This window comes from Megascapheus bottae, chromosome 2 (genome assembly GCF_031878675.1).
Source record: "Megascapheus bottae isolate mThoBot1 chromosome 2, mThoBot2.hap1, whole genome shotgun sequence".
Taxonomy (NCBI): domain Eukaryota; kingdom Metazoa; phylum Chordata; class Mammalia; order Rodentia; family Geomyidae; genus Megascapheus; species Megascapheus bottae.
Genome location: NC_143510.1, coordinates 88821371 through 88838699, shown reverse-complemented (window position 1 = coordinate 88838699; position 17329 = coordinate 88821371). Strand labels below are relative to the sequence as shown.

The 17329-nt window shown below is 49.8% G+C and overlaps 1 protein-coding gene and 1 long non-coding RNA gene across 4 annotated transcripts; one reads left to right on the top strand and one right to left on the bottom strand.

The window, feature by feature from the left end:
- Positions 1-430: 430 nt before the first annotated feature.
- LOC150067501 (uncharacterized) lies at positions 431-6107 on the bottom strand. Its single transcript, XR_016534625.1, has 3 exons — positions 5904-6107; positions 1131-1278; positions 431-612 (listed from the first exon to the last, which is right to left on the bottom strand). It is a non-coding gene; the product is annotated as an uncharacterized LOC150067501 (long non-coding RNA).
- Positions 6108-6166: 59 nt separating this feature from the next.
- Positions 6167-16534, top strand: Txn2 (thioredoxin 2). 3 transcript variants are annotated; one of them, XM_090328633.1, is made up of 5 exons: positions 6167-6242; positions 6825-7087; positions 10714-10837; positions 15746-15862; positions 16075-16534. In XM_090328633.1, exons 2-4 carry the CDS (start codon positions 6825-6827, stop codon positions 15857-15859), a joined length of 501 nt encoding a protein of 166 aa, XP_090184759.1. In that variant the 5' UTR covers positions 6167-6242; the 3' UTR covers positions 15860-15862; positions 16075-16534. The 3 variants fall into 3 exon arrangements, with proteins under 3 accessions (XP_090184759.1, XP_090184757.1, XP_090184758.1); XM_090328631.1 differs by having other exon boundaries at positions 15746-16534; XM_090328632.1 differs by lacking the exon at positions 6167-6242 and adding an exon at positions 6429-6546 and having other exon boundaries at positions 15746-16534.
- The last annotated feature ends 795 nt before the right edge of the window (positions 16535-17329 follow it).

The following is a 17329-nucleotide window of genomic DNA, read 5'->3' as shown; positions in this document are numbered from 1 at the left end:
AAGCTCTGATGGGCAGGATGGACATGTGAATATGAGAAGGATCAGCCCTCAGCCACTGTGATACTTTAGCCTCCCGATCTTCAGTGCTGTGCTCAATTAGAACATCAGCCCCCAAAGCCAAATTGGATTCTTCCCCCAAAAAAGCAACCATAGGCTGCATCATTTCACCACAGATGCTTATTTTTAAAATGTGATGAAAATGCTAACTGCATAAAGGTTTTTGTCAGACGGCAGGCTTTAAAAAAGCATTTAATTCAATCTGGCATCCCAGAGAGATTATAAATCTGTTACAAAGGGAGGTTGATGCGTAAATGAGAGATGATTCTGGCTGAGCACTCAGTCAAGTGCATCTCAAGACCAGCCACCAGTCCTGAATTCAAAAAATAAAACAGCACACAACAGATGTACTTAGGCAAGAAACAAAAGGCTCCTTGCTCCTTCTGGTCTTCCCAAACAGGACAGACTTGCCTGAATTTCTGGAAAAGCCCTGAGCTTCGTGCTCCCCACAATGTCTGTCACCTGCTTCCTCACTCACTGAGATGCTACCATGTCAGACCCAGTCTCTCAAGTTGTTCCAAGTCATTGCAAAAAACGATCAGATGCAGACAAGTCCTGCCGACAGCAAAAAATGATGGGAAATAACTCAAAGCATTCAATCTGTTTGCATCCGGCATTGTAGTTTAGAAATAAAACAACTGTTAAGATGTATTAAAAAAAAAAAAGAAGCTGGGCATGGTGGCTCACGCCTGTAATCCTAGCTAATGAGGAGGCTGAGATCTGAGGATCTTGAACCATGCCTCCACTTCCAGAGTTTGGTCAATTTAATGGGGATAAGAGACTCTGGATTTATTAGCCCAGAACCTCAGATCCTCAGATATCTGCTTCCAGAGAAGCTAGGATTCCAGGTGTAAGCTACTTTTATTCCCTGTTACTTCTGCCAAGAACACTTGAGCCAATTAAACAAGGCATGATCACCCTTGGACACCCCTCCCCCACCCCTGCCACCCTGGTAGGTTAGAAGTAAATGCAGAACTTAATGTTCCCAGGCCCTGAATGAGAGGCTGCCTGGGCCTCCAGGGAGCTGTGTGCCCTTAGTAAATGGTGCATGAGGTACATACTGCCAACCCTACCTCCTGGACCAGAGAAGGATTGCCTCAAGTGGAGTCATGTGACACAGATGAGACAGAGTTGCCATTTCCACCCACTCCAGGTCCATTTGACTTCAAAACCACATTTATGTCTGAGTCCTGGTTTTTCATACCGGGTCTACATGTGTACCTAAGAAGACATATGGTAAGGTCCAACACTTAAAAGCAAAGGGAAGCTTTTCAGAGCTTTTTCACAACTTTTATTTACATATAATTGAAGACATACCCTTTATGGTCAAAGTCTTCATTCTACCTTGATTTATAATCTAGAACTCTCTCAGCAATCAGATTCTCTCAGGTTTAAAATGGGCCTGAAAGGCCAGGTTTGGTGGCTCACACCTGTAATCCTAGCTACTAAGGAGACTGAGATCTGAGGATCATGGTTCAAAGCCAGCCCAGGTACTAGAAAGTCCCTGAGACTCTTATCTCCAATATACCACCAGAAAACTGGAACTGGTGGCTGTGGTTCAAGGGGTGGGGCAATAGCCTTGAGCTGAAGAGCTCAGGGACAATGCCCAGGTCCAGAGTTCAAATCCCATGACCAAAAAAAAAAAAATGAAATTAAATGGGTCTGAAGCAGGATGCATGTGGCTCATACCTGTAATACTAGTCTAGAGGCTGAGATCTAAGGACTGTGATTCAAAGCTAGCCTGGGCAGAAAAGTCCATTCTGTGACTCTTACCTCCAAATAACCAGCAAAAAGCTGAAAGTGTGAAAGAGGAACTGAGGCTCGAGTGGTAAAGTGTCAACAAAGCTAAGCAAAGAGCCCAGGCCTCTGAATTCAAGCCCAGCACACACACACACACACACACAGATGAGAGAGGGAAAGGGAGGGAGAGAGAGGGAGGGAGGAAGGGAGGGAAACTGAAACTAGTACTTACTATAAGGATAAAGTAAATTAAAATAGCCAGATGCTGGTGGCTTACACCTACAACCCTAGCTACTCAGGAAGCTGAGATCTGAGGACTGAGGTTCAGAGCCAATGTGGGCAGAAAAATCTCCAAATAGAACTCTTATTTCCAGTCAACTAGCAAAAGAGCCAAAAGGGAAGGCATGGTACCACAAAGTAGAATTCCAGCTGCAAGCAAAAAAGTATGCCAGAGCTCAAAGCCCTGAGTTCAAGTTCCAGTACTGACCTAAAAATAATTAAAATAGGTAAAGTAGAAGTTCTGTAGTAAGGGCCGTACACATGCAGGCCAGGCCATTATTTGGTTACTCTAAAGGGCCTTGCCTGTCTGAACAGTCAGCATTGCTGGAGGGTGCCGGACTTACCCAGGGTGACCCAGTGGGACAGTGCAAAGTGTGGGGGAGGAAGTGGTTCCAAGTCAGGCCCGGGGCTCTTCTCTCTGCCCTGGGTTGCTCCTGGAGGACAAAAGAGCAGTCTCAAAGGGCTAGAGGCAACATCAAGGGCTGCTGCCTCCTTCCACAACCTCTGTCCAGCAGAATCTGAGACAGCCCTGGCCCAGGAGACCACAAGAAGGCACACCCCACAGCCAGTGGCATTCCAGATTGCAGGCCCACGGGGTGGGGGTGGGGGGGGAGGGGGGGGGGTGAGTGTGTGCCGACCTATACCATGGCCATGTCACTCAAGGGAACACTGTGCAATAGCTGGAAACAGGACAAAACAGGAAACACAACCAAAATGTGGCCAGTTTCTGGGACTTGAAACATGATTCACCATGTGAATTGTTTCACAACAGCATAAAAGTCGCAAAATTGCCACCAAAATGGACTCAGAAAACAAAGATCCTTCAGGGACACTCCTTAAGTGTGGCCAGCCACTCCCTCTCTGTGAGTCTTTCTCATGGTGCCCAGCTCTGGCCATGATGTCCTGGGGCACACAGTTCCTGGAGATCCAGGCCTGCTGGACTAAGGGAGCTTGCTCCCAGCTTCCCTTGGAGGAGCAGTGAGATCCACAGGCCACAGCACCATCGTGTGGCTGCTTATGTTCACAGCTGTGGCTGTCGGTCCTGCCCAACAGCAGCACCCTGGAGACTCGAGCATGGAACACGTCCTCCTGTGGCCTGACCAATCCCCAGAAGGCTGTAAGAAAGGCAGCAGGCTACAGATAAGACAGATCCTTCCAGGAGAGCATAGCACCCGCCAGATTCTCCTTCCTCTTCTTTGGGTGACCTACACAAACGACTCAAGCTCTGTGTGCCTTGACATCCTCCATGAGATGGATGGAGTCTGCTCCCCACAGTGCTGGAGGACGCAGTGAGTTGACACACTGACGATGGCACTGCATATTTGGTAACGATGAAAGAGACTGTGCTTCCCTAGATAAATGGCTCTTGGTTTCCCCTGATTGTTTCCCTAGATGGTTTGCTTTTCTATTAGGTTAAGTGTCCTCATCTCCTTTGCTTTGCTTATATATAATACTTTATGTCTCACATACCTTATATAGTTTTGCCCTAAGCTTTGTGCTAGCTGCATTTAGGGCTGTTGGTCTTCGAGACAAGAGTCTCTCAGGCCAGGTCAACTCTGGCTGGACACAGGAGTTGCCATCTCTCTGAGGGGCCCCTTGGCTAAGAGTCCAACCTGCCCTGTGTGTCCCAGGCTCTCTCTATGCAAGAACATCAGAACAGGCTGTGAGTTGGCCTCTATGTTCAGTATACTTCATATCCTCTCAGCCTCTCTATGGGGGTATTCTAACCATGTGACAGGTGAGAAACCAGAGGCCAATTGAGGTGATCCAGAATGTGAATTAAGCAAGAAAATGGGCTCTAGAAACTGCTGTGAGAAATGCTGACTAGGACAGACAGGTGGCTGGGGAAGAGAAAGTGCTGGAGATTCAAAAAAAGCAGATATGAAAATGGGCAGGGTGGGAGCTTCCTTGCCAGCTGGTGGCTGGCATGATCAGGCACAGCTGCAGGGAGTCTGACCTTAGGAGGAACCAGGGAACCTGATTTCATCCCGGAGTCTTGTCTTGGCTAAGGCCAGAGGCTGCAAGAAGTCACAGAACACAGGAAAGCCATGCCTACCAAGGTCTGACCTAACCTCCCACCAGCAGTAAACAAGAGGGACTACTAAATAGGGCTGCCATCGCAGCTGCAGGCCAGGGCAAGTGGACCTGTTCCAAGGAATCCCTTTCCCTAGCCAGGAGTAAGATGCCTACACAGCACCATGAACTTGCCAGATGGACTGAGAACACATAACAATAGCACAATGTGGCCAAGATGAGTTGGAAGAAAGTATGGCAGTCCTTTTAGATAGGGCTGTGTAATGGGATAAGGGAAATGGGGTTTGGAACTGTAAAGTTTTAGGCAAGGAAAGAGCACGCAGGGAGAAATAGGGCAAATAGGGAAAAATTTACTGGGGTATGCTTCCAGGAAAGCCCCCTGGTTGGGACAAGAGAGGTTGCAGCAGGGATTTTATGGCTGGGATAAAAGAGGAACTGTTAATCAGTAGAAATTCTTACATAGGGCAGTTTCTGATCAGAGCACTAGTGAGTGGCTAAGGAGGTGGTGTTTCTGTAGGAGGGAGTGGTCTTGGCTGCCTCCCCTTCCTCCAGCAACCAAACAGGAACTAGAAAATTCTGTTTTGGTTAGGTACTAGGGCATTTTAGCCAATCCTCTAGCTTCTTTGTTATTTTTCAGATAAGATCTGGTGCTTCTGCTCTGGCCAGCTGCAGACCACAGTCCTATCCATTCCTCCCACACAGATAGGATCACACACCCATACCATCCATTTCTTTGCTGAAGTAGAGTCTCAACTTTCTATTTGGCAGGCCACAAATCTCAATCTTATCTCTACCTTCCAGATGGCTGAGATTACAGACTTGAGGTGCCATACTTAGTCTATAAGATTCTTGACCTGGACAAATGGCTTAACCCTTCTGTTAATCAATCAATCCCTGAGGTACTGCTCTACCAAAGCCACAAATTAGTTTATCTGAATCTCGGTTCACAGAAATTATCTATTGCTCACTTGGGTGTAATGCTCTGTACCAGGTTGGCCCTGACCATTCAAACTATGCACTACAGATCCCTACTTTCAGGAAGCACATGGTCTGTTGGAAAAGACTGACCCTGAAGTGTGTGTTTTCTCAATCCTAGGGCTTGAACTCAGGACCGTCCTTGGGTTTTCTCAAGACTAGAGCTCTATCACTTGAGCCACAGCATCATTTCTGGCTTTTTCTATGTATGTGGTACCCGAGGAATCGAACCGGAGTCTTCGTACATGCTAAGCAAACACTCTACCAAGAGGCCAAGCTCCCATCCCCTGCGATGTGTTCTTAAGAGTAATGAATATACCCCTGAAAAGAGAAGGAAGCAATGAATGCTGCTCAGAGATGTGAGGAGAAAGTGCTCTCTGCCCAGTAGAGGAGGAAGATATAAAAGTATCGTGTTTCCTGGAACTGTGAGACCTTAGAAAGCTGGCACACAGGTACAGACAAGTAGCCTGGACACCCGCCTGGAGCACACAACGCCTAGGCCTCGGTTGCTCTCACCATGGCGGTGGGGAGGGGGGGGGGCAGGCCCTGGCAGGTTTCATGGTGACTGCGGTTTACTCGTGGGCTCAAGCTCGAAGGGCCTGAAAATACGCCTTGGCTCGGCCCTTCAAGTCAGCTCGTAGGAACTCGGGGCTCCACCACCCCCAGAGGAGCCCCTAGCATCCCGCGGGGGCCTTTTCCCCTGAGACACTCAACTTCCTTCTTTGTAAGATTGAGAAGACAAGCATCCAGCGCCTCTGGGGGTGGCTGGGAAAACAGGTCCAGGGACAGAGGAGGTGTAAAAGCTGCAACGAAGTTACCAAGCCTGGAACCACGCCTTGCAGAAGCGGCTTTCTTCTTCCGAGTCCCTCCGGCGCCGGTCCCGCCCCCTTCCTTCTCGTCTCTTCCGGTCCCGCCTCCAGACCTGCAATCTCTTCCGGTCCCCACTGAGGCTCCACCCCCTCAGCGGTGCCTTCTTTCCCCATCCCTATTGGTGGACAAACATCCAAGCCGCCTTTCAAGGGGCGGAGAAACGTCCACCCAGTGAGCTTTCCGGAAGTGACGCTAGAAAGGCCCTCCCCCCGAGGAAGTGACGGCAAGAGGTGCCCTTGACAGGCGGGGAGGGCGGGCCGTGCATCCTTCGCTCGCGCTGCAGGGAGGTAGGAGGTGGCGGGGGCTCGGGGACGGCTCGGGGCGGGCGGGAGCACGTCGGGGGCGCGCTCCTCGCGGGCTGGAGGCGGAGGGGCCCAGGCGAGGCGGCTCTGCCTGTCCGGAGACGCGGCGTCCCCGGTGGCCTCGGGCACCCGGGTTCCCTGGGTCTGGGCTCCTCCCGCACACGGTGCTCCTCTTCTTTGGTTCCCCCCCACTCCGGTGCCTGTAGCTTCGTTTTGGGAGTAGCTGTGATTCTCCTTTGCTAGTCCACCAACAGATCCTTTTTCCCTCTCCCTACTTAAAGAAAAATCAGTAAGAACTTGGCCTGTCAGTTTTTTTTTTTAAAGAAATTCCATTTCCACCATGATTTCTTTTTGGCTGTCAGCTTTTTCAAAGTCCGGGTTTCCCTTCTTCTGTTTCATCCTCATTCCTGCCTGAACTCCGAAAGTCTTGTACATTTCTTTACATGTGGCTTTTACAGTTCTCCAAGTGCTTGAGTCCGCCCCCCACACTCCCTCTGTGTTCATTTGTTTGCCTCGAGTGACTCTACTGCTGGATGTCCCAGCTCCTCCTGCCTCTCTCCCTCACAGATGGCTCAACGATTTCTCCTGAGGAGGTGCCTGACCTCTGTCATCTCCAGAAAGTTCCCTCAGGGTCGGTGGGCACTCCTCACCTCCGGAGCCCTGCACACTCCACAGTGCAGTCCTGGGGCCCTGACAGTAACACCCAGCCCAGTCCGGACAATATCCACCACCAGAGTCTGTTTAACCACCTTCAATATCCAGGATGGACCTGACTTTCAAGATCGAGTCGTGAACAGTGAGACACCAGTGGTTGTGGATTTCCATGCACAGTGAGTACTGGGATTTTTTTTGGGGGGGGGCGGGAGGAGGGTCATCAGTGGTGCCTGAAGTCTGGGCCGGGGCACTGTCCCTGAGCTCTTCAGCTCAAGGCTAGTGCTCTACCACTTGAGCCACAGCACCACTTCACCTGTTTTCCTGGTGGTTAATTGGAGATAAGAGTCCCACTAGTGCCTGGGCTGGCTTTGAACCAACAGCAGACCTCCACTTTCAGCCACCATTGCCCCAAGTACTGGGATCTTGAAGTTCTTGCCTGCCCTGTCCCAGGTTCCCCTCCCATCAAACCATATCATACCCCCTTTTTAGGTTGTTATAAGATTAGGAGAAATAGGGGCTAATTTTCCCACCCTTTTTTGGTGGACTGACAAGGGCTTAAACTTAGCCTCAGCCTTACTCTGTTTACTCAATAGATGGCACACTATCAGTTAAGCCATACCTCCTGCCCAGCATTTTGCTGGTTAATTGCAGATGGCATTTCACAGACTTTACTGTCTGGGCTGGCTTTGATTCTTTTTTTTTTTTTCCTCTCTCTCTTTTGCCAGTCCTAAGGCTTGAACTCAGGGCACTGTCCTTGAGCTTCTTTTGCTCAAGGCTAGCACTCTACCACTTGAGCCTCAGTGCTGTTTCTGGCTTTTCCTGTGTATGTGGTACTGAGGAATCAAACCCAGGGTTTCATGCATGCTAGGCAAACAGTGTACTATGAAACACATTCCCAGACACTATTACTCAATTACTCTGAAATTCAGCCTCCGAGTAGCTAGTATTACAGATGTGAGACAATGGTACCCACCTTGCCTTTTTCCTTTGATGTGAGACAATGGTACCCACCTTGCCTTTTTCCTGTAAAGGAAAAACTTCATAAATACGTAGAGGCAGAAAGAACAATATGATTGTCTAGCAAATGAAAGACTTGAAGGTGACCTAGATTTGAGCGAGCATTTTATGTACCCAAAACCATAGTCTAAGGATTTGGAGTTGCTACCTATTTCATCTATTTCCACCATCTCAAAACAAATAAAAGCCATAGATTAGAGAGCTAGGTCTTTAGGAGTCTTTTTTTGGGGGGTAAGGGGAAGGTCATGGGGCTTGAACTCACCCTGGGCGCTGTCCCTGAGCTCTTCAGTTCAAGGCCTTACCCTTAAGCCAAGCCCCACTTCCCATTTTCTAGAGTTAATTGGAGGTAAGTCTCTGGTCCTTGTGCCTGGGCTGGCTTTGAACCTTGGTAATCAGATCTTAACCTCTTAAGTAGCTAGGATTACAGGCATGAGCCACCTTGCCCAGCTGTCTGTAGGAGTCTTTAAGTTCTTATTTCTTCCTTGGGAAACAGGAAATATTTACTTTATTTGTTTCTCCCTTCTTTAACTCTGCTATGCTAGAATCCTTGGTAAAACTTAGTTTAGCAGGGCACTGTGGCTCACCTCTGTAATCCTAGCAACTCAAGAGGCTGAGATCTAAGGATCTTGGCACTAATGTCTGAGGGTCGGGAGTCTGACTTAGTGGTAGAGTGCTTGTCTGGTATGCACAAAGACCCGAGTTCGATTCCTCAGTACCACATACATAGAAAAAAGCAGGAATAGTGCTGTGGTTCAAGTGGTAGAGCTCTAACCTTGAGACAGTGCTCAAGGCCCTGAGTTCAATCACCAGATCTGGCAAAAAGAAAATAAATTTAAAGTCTGAGAGACTCTTATCTCCAATTAACCACAGAAAACCTGAAAGTGGTCCTAGGGGCTCAAGGGATAGGGGCAGTAGCCTTGAGCTGAAGAGCTCAGGGACAATGCCCAGGCCCAGAGTTCAAGTCCCACGAGCCCCCCCCCCCAAAAAAAAAGTGCAGTCTGGTAAGAGACAGACCAGTGAAATTTTCAAAACTGACTAGGAGTCAGTGTTAGAAAACATGCGTTATGTACTTGGCTAGTAGCATATACCAACCAGTTCCAGGTCTTATACTGATAAGTTAATTTTAGTCACTAAAGCTGTGGGTAAAATGGACTAGAAAGTGTGTCAGTGCTACCTTAATGTGCACTGGATGGGCTGGAACTGTACGAGTTTGTCCTCACCTCCTACAAATAACTGTGGTTTGATTTTTAGTCTGGCCTTCATTTCTAGACCTTTGGAATCTGGCTAGATCTACAAAAATGCACAACGAAAAACAGGCACACATTAGAATGGGATCTCCTGGATAGAACCAAGGTCACTGGCTGGACATTGAGAGGTTTTCTGGGCAGTCACTGGCATATTGTTTTGCTTCCTCTGGTTCTTTATCTCATTGTGTTGCTCTGGGCAAGCCATTGATGTTCTTACACTGGGAGATAAAAGTCTTCTATACTGGGTTTTTAGCTGGATTCATTGATTGGAATCTCTGAATGGAAATTTGGTTGTGGGCCAGGGGGTAGGGAGCAGGATCTCACTGGATAGCCCAGGCTGGATCAGGCTGACAGCATCACACCTGGCTCATGGGAAGAGTTTTTGGTTTTGGATATGTGTGGGGTGTGTGTGTGTGTGTTGGGTGGGGGGAGTCATAGGGCTTGAACTCTGGCCTAGGCACTGTCCCTGAGCTCTTCAGCTCAAGGCTACCACCCTACCCCTGGGCCTGGACACTGTCCCTGAGCTCTTCAGCTCAAGGCTACCACCCTACCCTTGAACCAAGCTCCACTTCCCATTTTCTAGAGGTTAATTAGAAATAAGGGTTTTAGGTCCTTTTGTGCCCTGGCTGGCTTTGAACCTTGATCCTCAGATCTTAGCCTCCTGAGTAGCTAGGATTCCAGGCATGAGCCATCAAGCCTAGCTTCTTCTAGCTTTTTTCTATGTATGTGGTATGGAGGAATTGAACCTGGCTGTGGAAAGGAGTTTTTTAAAAGCTGAGAATAGCTGTGGCTCAAGTGGTAGAAAGCTAAAGTGCTAGCCTTGAATACAAAAGCTCAAGGATGGCCCTGCGACCCTGAGTTCAAGCCTCAGGATCAGCCAAAAAAAAAAGTAATAAAGGCTGAGATAAAAAGTAACACTCTCAGTCAGAAGGCCCAGTTGTTTCTCCCTGCTTCAGAGAGAACTTCTGAAACATAAGATGGGGCCTCATTTTCCTCAACCAGGAAGTCAGATGAAGAGTATGAATTCATTACCAGGCCTGTCCTTGGTGCTAAGTACATAGAGATCACTGCAGAGTGTATCCTGGAAGAGCTCTGACCCCCACCCACCCCCACTGCCAAGGGTCACCTGTGTGCAGGGCAGTGAGAGTAATTGACATAGGCTGAGGAACTGGAGTCTCCAGGGGCTAGCAAGAGACTCTGAATAACCTTTGCCTACAGTACTGGTGGTTGGTTGGTTTTTAAACAGTGTCTCCCTATGTAGCCTAGCAAGCCTCAAATTTGCAGTCATTCTGCTTCCTAAGAGTTAGGCTTTACAGGCGTTTGCAACCTTCTTACCAGCTGTCATGTGGACTGCATCTTTGGAAGATGCTGTTTCCCAAGGATTCTGTCCAGCCTTAGCTGAGGCGGTGTCAGCAGGGTGACATATATGTGGCCTTTCCTCCCTTAGTGCTGAGACCAGAGGGAGGCTCTGTAGAGACAGTACGTGACGTGGAGAGTGCTCTCTGGACTGACTGTGTATGTCCTTTCTCACTGCCAAGGTGGTGTGGCCCCTGCAAGATTCTAGGGCCCAGGTTAGAGAAGATGGTGGCCAAGCAGCACGGGAAGGTGGTGATGGCTAAGGTGGACATCGACGACCATACAGACCTGGCCATTGAATATGAGGTATGGGTCCACAGGGGCTGCCATGAGAGCAGCCACCATTCGGGGAATGGGGGCCACCAGCTAAAGGGCATATCGAGGGCTTTTCTGGAGTTCTTAGGAGCCTGGAGACCTTGTCTCCCATTCCTTTAGGAGGTAGCTATATGACCTCCAGCACCAGGTTGTTTCTCTCTTAGCTTTGGTACCTTGCTGCCTGCCTGCCCTCCTTCCTTTCCTTCCTTCTCTCCTTCCTTTTTTCCCCTCACCTTCACTTAGCAGCTTGTGAGCCCTACCATGTGTCAGGCATGCAGGATTCTGGCACAAAATGACATCCTGTCTCCACAGTTTCTAGGTCTGTTCTCACAGGAAATTAGGAAGACAAGTCAAGTTAACACTGTGGACTCAGAAGGATAAAGAGTCCTTTAGATATCAGGCACTGTTACTTGATGCCCAGGATCTAGCAATGCAAAACACTGACAAAAAAAATTTAATTTTAATCAGGAGTCAGCCACACTTTAAGGGAGCAGGTGGGAGGCATCTGGGCTCTGCTGTGCCCTAGCTATCCTCTAGAGCAGCCATAGACAAGTCTACAAGCCAGGAGGGGCCACAAGCGGGGGTGGGGGGTGGGGGGGTGTGACTGGGCAAAGGGTGTGGCTTAAGTCATAGAGCACTTGCTTAGCAAACTCAAGGCCTTGGATTTAAGTTCGAATACTGCAAAAGAGAGGCGGGGGTGTGAAATATTATTTATAAAAAAAGGCAGCTGGCAGGCTTTGGCCTGTGGGTCACAGGGTATCCCTATTTTAGGTTCAGGTACTCAAAGAATTTTAGATTTTAGTCCATTTCAGATTTGGAATGTTTTTAGATCAGCGATACTTAGCCAGTAAAGTCTATATAGAGTCTATATAAATATTCCAAAAAACAAGTACAAAGTCTGAAACATTTCAGAGGGGTGGGTAAGGGCCAAGGAGGGTGTCCGTGAGAAGTGGACATGAGAGCAAAGCACTGAGGGGAGGGAGGGCTTTGGAAGGGCCAGGAGCCACCAGGCAGAGCAGATATCAAATTCCTAACCCCCGAGCTGAGCTGGCTGAGCAGTTCCTGCTGCAGGTATCCTCTAAGCCCTAGAGACCACCTCCAGTGGAGGAAGGGAGAGGCCCTGTGTGGCTAGAGTCTGAGCTAAGGGATTGGTTTGGAGCGAGGGCAGACAGTGGGGGAAGCAGACGATCCCCACAATGGGATGGGGATGGCAAGGTTGGTCAGACACCTTTCCTGAGGTGTGTTACAGAGCTGAGGTCCCACTTGGCAGTAAACGGGCCAGCTCTGGCTCTCAGACAGAGCCTTCGCCTTGGTGTTCTGCCTGCAGGTAGCAGAAGGCACCAGCTTCTCATGTCATAGTGTTAGGGGAAAAAACACGGCAGGGACCTTGAGCTCAGTGACCTTGCAGGGCTGCTAGTACGTGCATACGCAGACACACACTTGTTCCAAGCTCTTCGTAGACACAGCACATCTCAGCATATCTTGCCAGCCCCTCGTTCCCTTGGCCCTGCCAGAACTGAAATGGAGTCTTTTGTTGTTTGAGATGGAGTCTCGATATGTGGCCCAGGCTGGCCTCATACTCTGGATCCTCCTCTCTCTGCCTCCCTAGTACGAGGATTATAAGCATGGCTGCCATGCATATTATCAACTTCCTCTGTTGGCTGCTTCTATCCTCCCACTGTTGTAGGAGACTATGCCAAGGATTTTACCACTTACTGGCACCAGTGTTCTCAGGCTCCAGCCAGGAGCAACAAAGCCATAGCCTCCAGTCACAGTCCAGATGCTGCCCTGGGAGTGTTCTGGAGCTCTGGAGGAAAGCTCAGTCCTCTCTGAGCCATCTAGAGAGTGCAGAATCCTAAAACAAAACAAAGGGCCTTCTCCCCAGCTGGATGCTGGTGCCTCACCCATAATCCTAGGTACTCAGGAAGCCGAGATCTGAGGATTGCTGTTAGAAGCCAGATAGGGAAAAAGTCCAAAAGCCTCCATTTCCAATCAGCTAGTGAAAACGTAGGGCTAGAGAGGTATGGCTTCTGGTGGCATGCTAGTTCTAAGTATTAGAAAGACCCTCTACATTTTTCTCCAGTGCTATGGATAGAACATTAGGCAAGTTCTATGCCACTAAGATATGCTCCCAGCGCACTATCTTATTTTTTTTGAGGTGGGGAGGTTCATGGGGCTTGAACTCCGGCCTGGGCGCTGCCCCTGAGCTCTTTACCTCAAGGCTACCACCCTGCCCTAGAGCCACAGCCCCACTTCCCATCTTCTAGAGGTAAGTCTCAGGATTTGTATTGCCAGGCTGGCTTTGAGCCTAGATCCTCAGATCTTAGCTTCCTGAGTAGCTAGGATTACAGGTGTGAGCCACCCCACCTGGCTGAATTTTGGTAACTTTTTAAGTGTTTAAGGCTTGTTTACTGAACCTACTCTACTCCCTAAAGGAAGTTGCAGACTTTGTTTTTTTCCTCCAGCTGTCTTCAAACTATGAACCTCATGACCCTCCTGGTTTCAGCCTCCTGAGTAACTAGAATTACAGGCATGAGCCACCAGCCCACCTGTGTACTTTTTTTTTTTTTTCCCAGTCCTGGCGCTTGAACTCAGGGCCTGTCTGGGCACTGGCCCTGGGCTTCTTTTGCTCAAGGCTACCATTTGAGCCACAGCACCCCTTCCAGCTTTTTCTGTGTATGATACTAAGGAATCAAACCCAGGGCTTTGTGCATGCTGGGCAAGCAGTCTATGACTAAGCTACCTTCCCAGCCCTGTGTACTTCTTGTTAATGACCGTTGCTATATCTAGATTTTTATTTATTTATTTATTTATTTTTGCCAGTCCTGGGCTTGGGCTCAGGGCCTGAGCACTATTGTCCTTGGACTTTCTCAAGGCTAGAGCTCTACCACTTGAGCCTCAGCACCACTTCCAGCTTTTTTTTTTTCTATGTATGTGGTACCTAGTCTACGTGCATGCTAGGAAAGCACTCTACCACTAGGCCAAACTCCAAGCCCAGAATAGATTTTTTTTTTAAAGCATATATTAGTTGTTCAAGGGAGGATGCATTATAATGTTTCCACATAGTATACAATGTATCCTGTTCAGCCTTTCTGGCCCTTCAGCAGGTTTCATTGCTCTAGTCTCATTCATGAAAGCAGACTATGAAAAGTGTATATTTATTTACTTATATATTTTTTGCCAGTCAGGCAGCTTGAACTCAGGGCCTGAGCACTGTCTTGGACACATTTTTCCCCAAGATAAGCGCTTTGGTACTTGAGCCACAGCACCCTTTCTGGCTTTATCTGTGTATGTGGTTCCAAAGAATTGAACGTGGGCTTCATTGCATGTAAGCAAGCACGCTACCACTAGGCCATGGTCCCAGCCCATGAAATGTCTATTTTTAGAGACAGGACAGGATAGGTCTACCAGGTCTGAAGTTGGAAGCCAGTGGTAGTTTCTGCTTCACTGTGTTGCCATGTTTGAGATTCTGTGGCTCCTTTGCTGGCCACTAGAGGGCACAGGAGACCATCCAGTAGTGTGGCCTGGAGCCTGGTAAGCCTTGTGCCAAACCTTTAGTCTTAATGCCATCATGTACAATCAGGCAGGAGCCAGCCATGAGGCTATAAGCAGGGATACTGTGGTCGGCCTCTGCTGGCACAAGCGCTCTGAGATGTTTCAGCTGCCGCTGCTCTGAGATGTTTCAGCTGCTGCTCCATACATACCCATGCAAGGACAGTCCTTAAAGGGGTCTAGAGGGTCTAACAAGGGCCAGGATCATTCTGCCTGGTGTTGGTTCTCTGCGTGCCCGTTAGGAGAGATGCCACGGAGGAGCGAGGGCTGGGAGGCTGGGCATCCAGGCCAACTTTTGCTTTCTCTCCTTGATAACCAATACATGCAGGTTTTGAACACTGGTAAAAAGTCTCACCTCTCAGTCCAGTTCAGCACTCAGGCTGGGCAAGGACCTGGTGAGCTTGAGGAAGCTCCCTTGGTTGCTTTGTGACTAACTCGTGTGGAAAGAAGTCTGTGTGTGTCTCCTGTCGACGTGCTTTACTCCGATGCACAGCAGCAGGGCTTGGCCTGGTCTGCATTCTGTGGAATCTCTAGGGACCCAATCACAAACCAGGAAGGCCACCTTTGCCCCTCTGTCTCCATCCTGACAAGCCTCAGGCCTTGTGTGTCTGTGCCTTCTTCCCAGTCCATCCACTGCAGTAGGAGGCTGCAGTTACAGGCCCTGCTGGGCAGTAACAGCCTTTTATTGAAGTATTCTTCCTTGACCTTCTGTGCCACCATTTGGTGAGTGCCCACTGTGTGCCAAGCATGGTACCAGGCTCTGACACTTATTGCCAGTCCCTGTGCAGAGGCTTGACCTGCGGTGTGTTGTGGGGCCTGCACTCTACCAGAAGTCTTGTGTCTGGACTTGCTGACGTGAAATAGAGAGAGTCTACCAGCCCCAGAGCTTGAGGCCCCATCTCACGGCTTCCCAAACTAACTTTTAGTCCCAGTTCCAAACGTTCAAGGTAGACACCATCATTCTGGGTTTATGGTGGAGCGCTGCAAAGCTGGGAAGATGACGTGGCCGAGGGCCACAGAGTGGGATTCAGGCTCCCCAACACCACCCTGGGCCACAGCTGCATATGGGATATTTTCATCCATGGTATTCTGGCCAAACCACTGGGTCAGTGAGTCAGTCATATGTGGTTGGGAAGGAGAGTTCTGCTGGGAGCTTGCTGTGGACGATGTTTCCCCAGCGCATGGCCTCCAGGCCCTGCACCAAGGGCAGAGCCCCTCTCCCTCAACTCTACCTACAGCCTCGGCTGTCCCTGATCAGGACCACCCCAGCCTTCCCTCCAAACACTTGGAATGACACTAGAGGCATTCCCCTGCCAGTGGCTTGAACTCCATCTTCTCCCTCTCCAGGTATCAGCTGTGCCTACCGTGCTGGCCATCAAGAACGGGGATGTGGTGGACAAGTTTGTGGGCATCAAGGATGAGGACCAACTGGAGGCCTTCCTGAAGAAGCTGATTGGCTGACAGGCAGGGCAGAGTCCTGACCGCCCTAGCCGACCTGGGACCCTGTCCCAGGGAGGAGCCCAGTAGAACTCAGCCCTGCTGCCAGCCCCTCCCCTCTGGGCCATGGACCAGTGGTCCCAAGCTGGCCAGCTGCCAGGACAGCTGTAGAGGAGGGGTGCTGCTGCAGATCCAGGGTGTCGTCTTCCCTCCCATCTCCTTTTGTCTGCTCCCTCTAGGGCCTGCTGCCGTTCCCCAGGAAGCCCCAGAGACCAGGCAGTGTGCCGCGCCGCCGCCCGAGGCAGCTCAGTCTTCCTTCCCCTTTGTTCTACTGATCCAAATGCCCAGCTGGGCTCATCTGCCTCTGCCTTTTCCTCTCCTGCTGCTGTTGTGTGAAAAGAAGGAAACAAGAAGCCACAGGAATGAGAGTACCACCTAGTTCTCTCGTTTCTTGTAGGTCTGTAATAATAAAGAACTTTATATGACCCCCTTCTCCCTTCTGCTGTGAAGGGCAGACCCTGAGCCCCACACTGGTCCCCTGCAGCCACTCCTGCTCCCCTCTCTCCCTTCTAGGCACAGGGCACAGAGGGTAGCATGGACAGCCGGCTCCCTCATTAGCCAGCTCTTTCTTTGGTTCTCAGGGCAGGAGGCCTGACTGTGAACACATTAGACCAATAAAACCAGGGTTCATACTGCCAACTGCTTGTGTTGTCAGGGTGCTGTGTGCTGGGCCCTTCTCCCATTCCACCCATGTCTGCCCACTTCCCTGAGTGGCCTCTCCTGCTTACGCTTTGTCCCCAGTGCCTGCAGTGCTGGAGGTATCCACATGTCTTCCTGTCTGCCTGAGGCAGTGTTCCCACTACCCAGACATGGGTTCATGGGGCTCAGCTGGTTTTCCACCTAGGCATGTTCTACATACTGCACCAATAGGATCCACCACCCTTGCCGGTGCCAAGAAAGTCCTAAGTATTGGGACCAGATTTTACTCATTCTGTCCCAACTCCCTGGATGTGGAGTGAGTCCAGCCAGGCCTGGCTGCCAAGAAAGCCAACTTCCCTTCTATCCCATGAGTGACAAGTTTGTATGTGTGTAAAAGAGCATGAGCATGTGTTTGAACTTGGGAGGACTGGTATTCTGCCACTTGAGCCACACACAGCACCCCTTCTGGCTTTTTGCTGGTTAATTGGAGATGAGAGGCTCCTGGGGTTATCTACGTGGGCTGACTGACCTGACATCTTCAGATCTCAGCATGAGGCCCATGAGCGGTCTGCCAGAGATCTCAAACCAAAGCATCTTCCCTGGATCATGTGCCGGACCTGACCTCCCAAACCAGCAGGGCTCAGTTTACACAGCCAGGATTGAGGAATCTCATCCAGTGAGCAGGGGCGGGGCCTCCTGCCCTACCTCTCTGCCACTCCTTAAAAGGTGCCCTTCGCCCAGCATTTTCTACACACATTACCTCACCTAATTCCACTCTAATGAGACAAGTGTTAT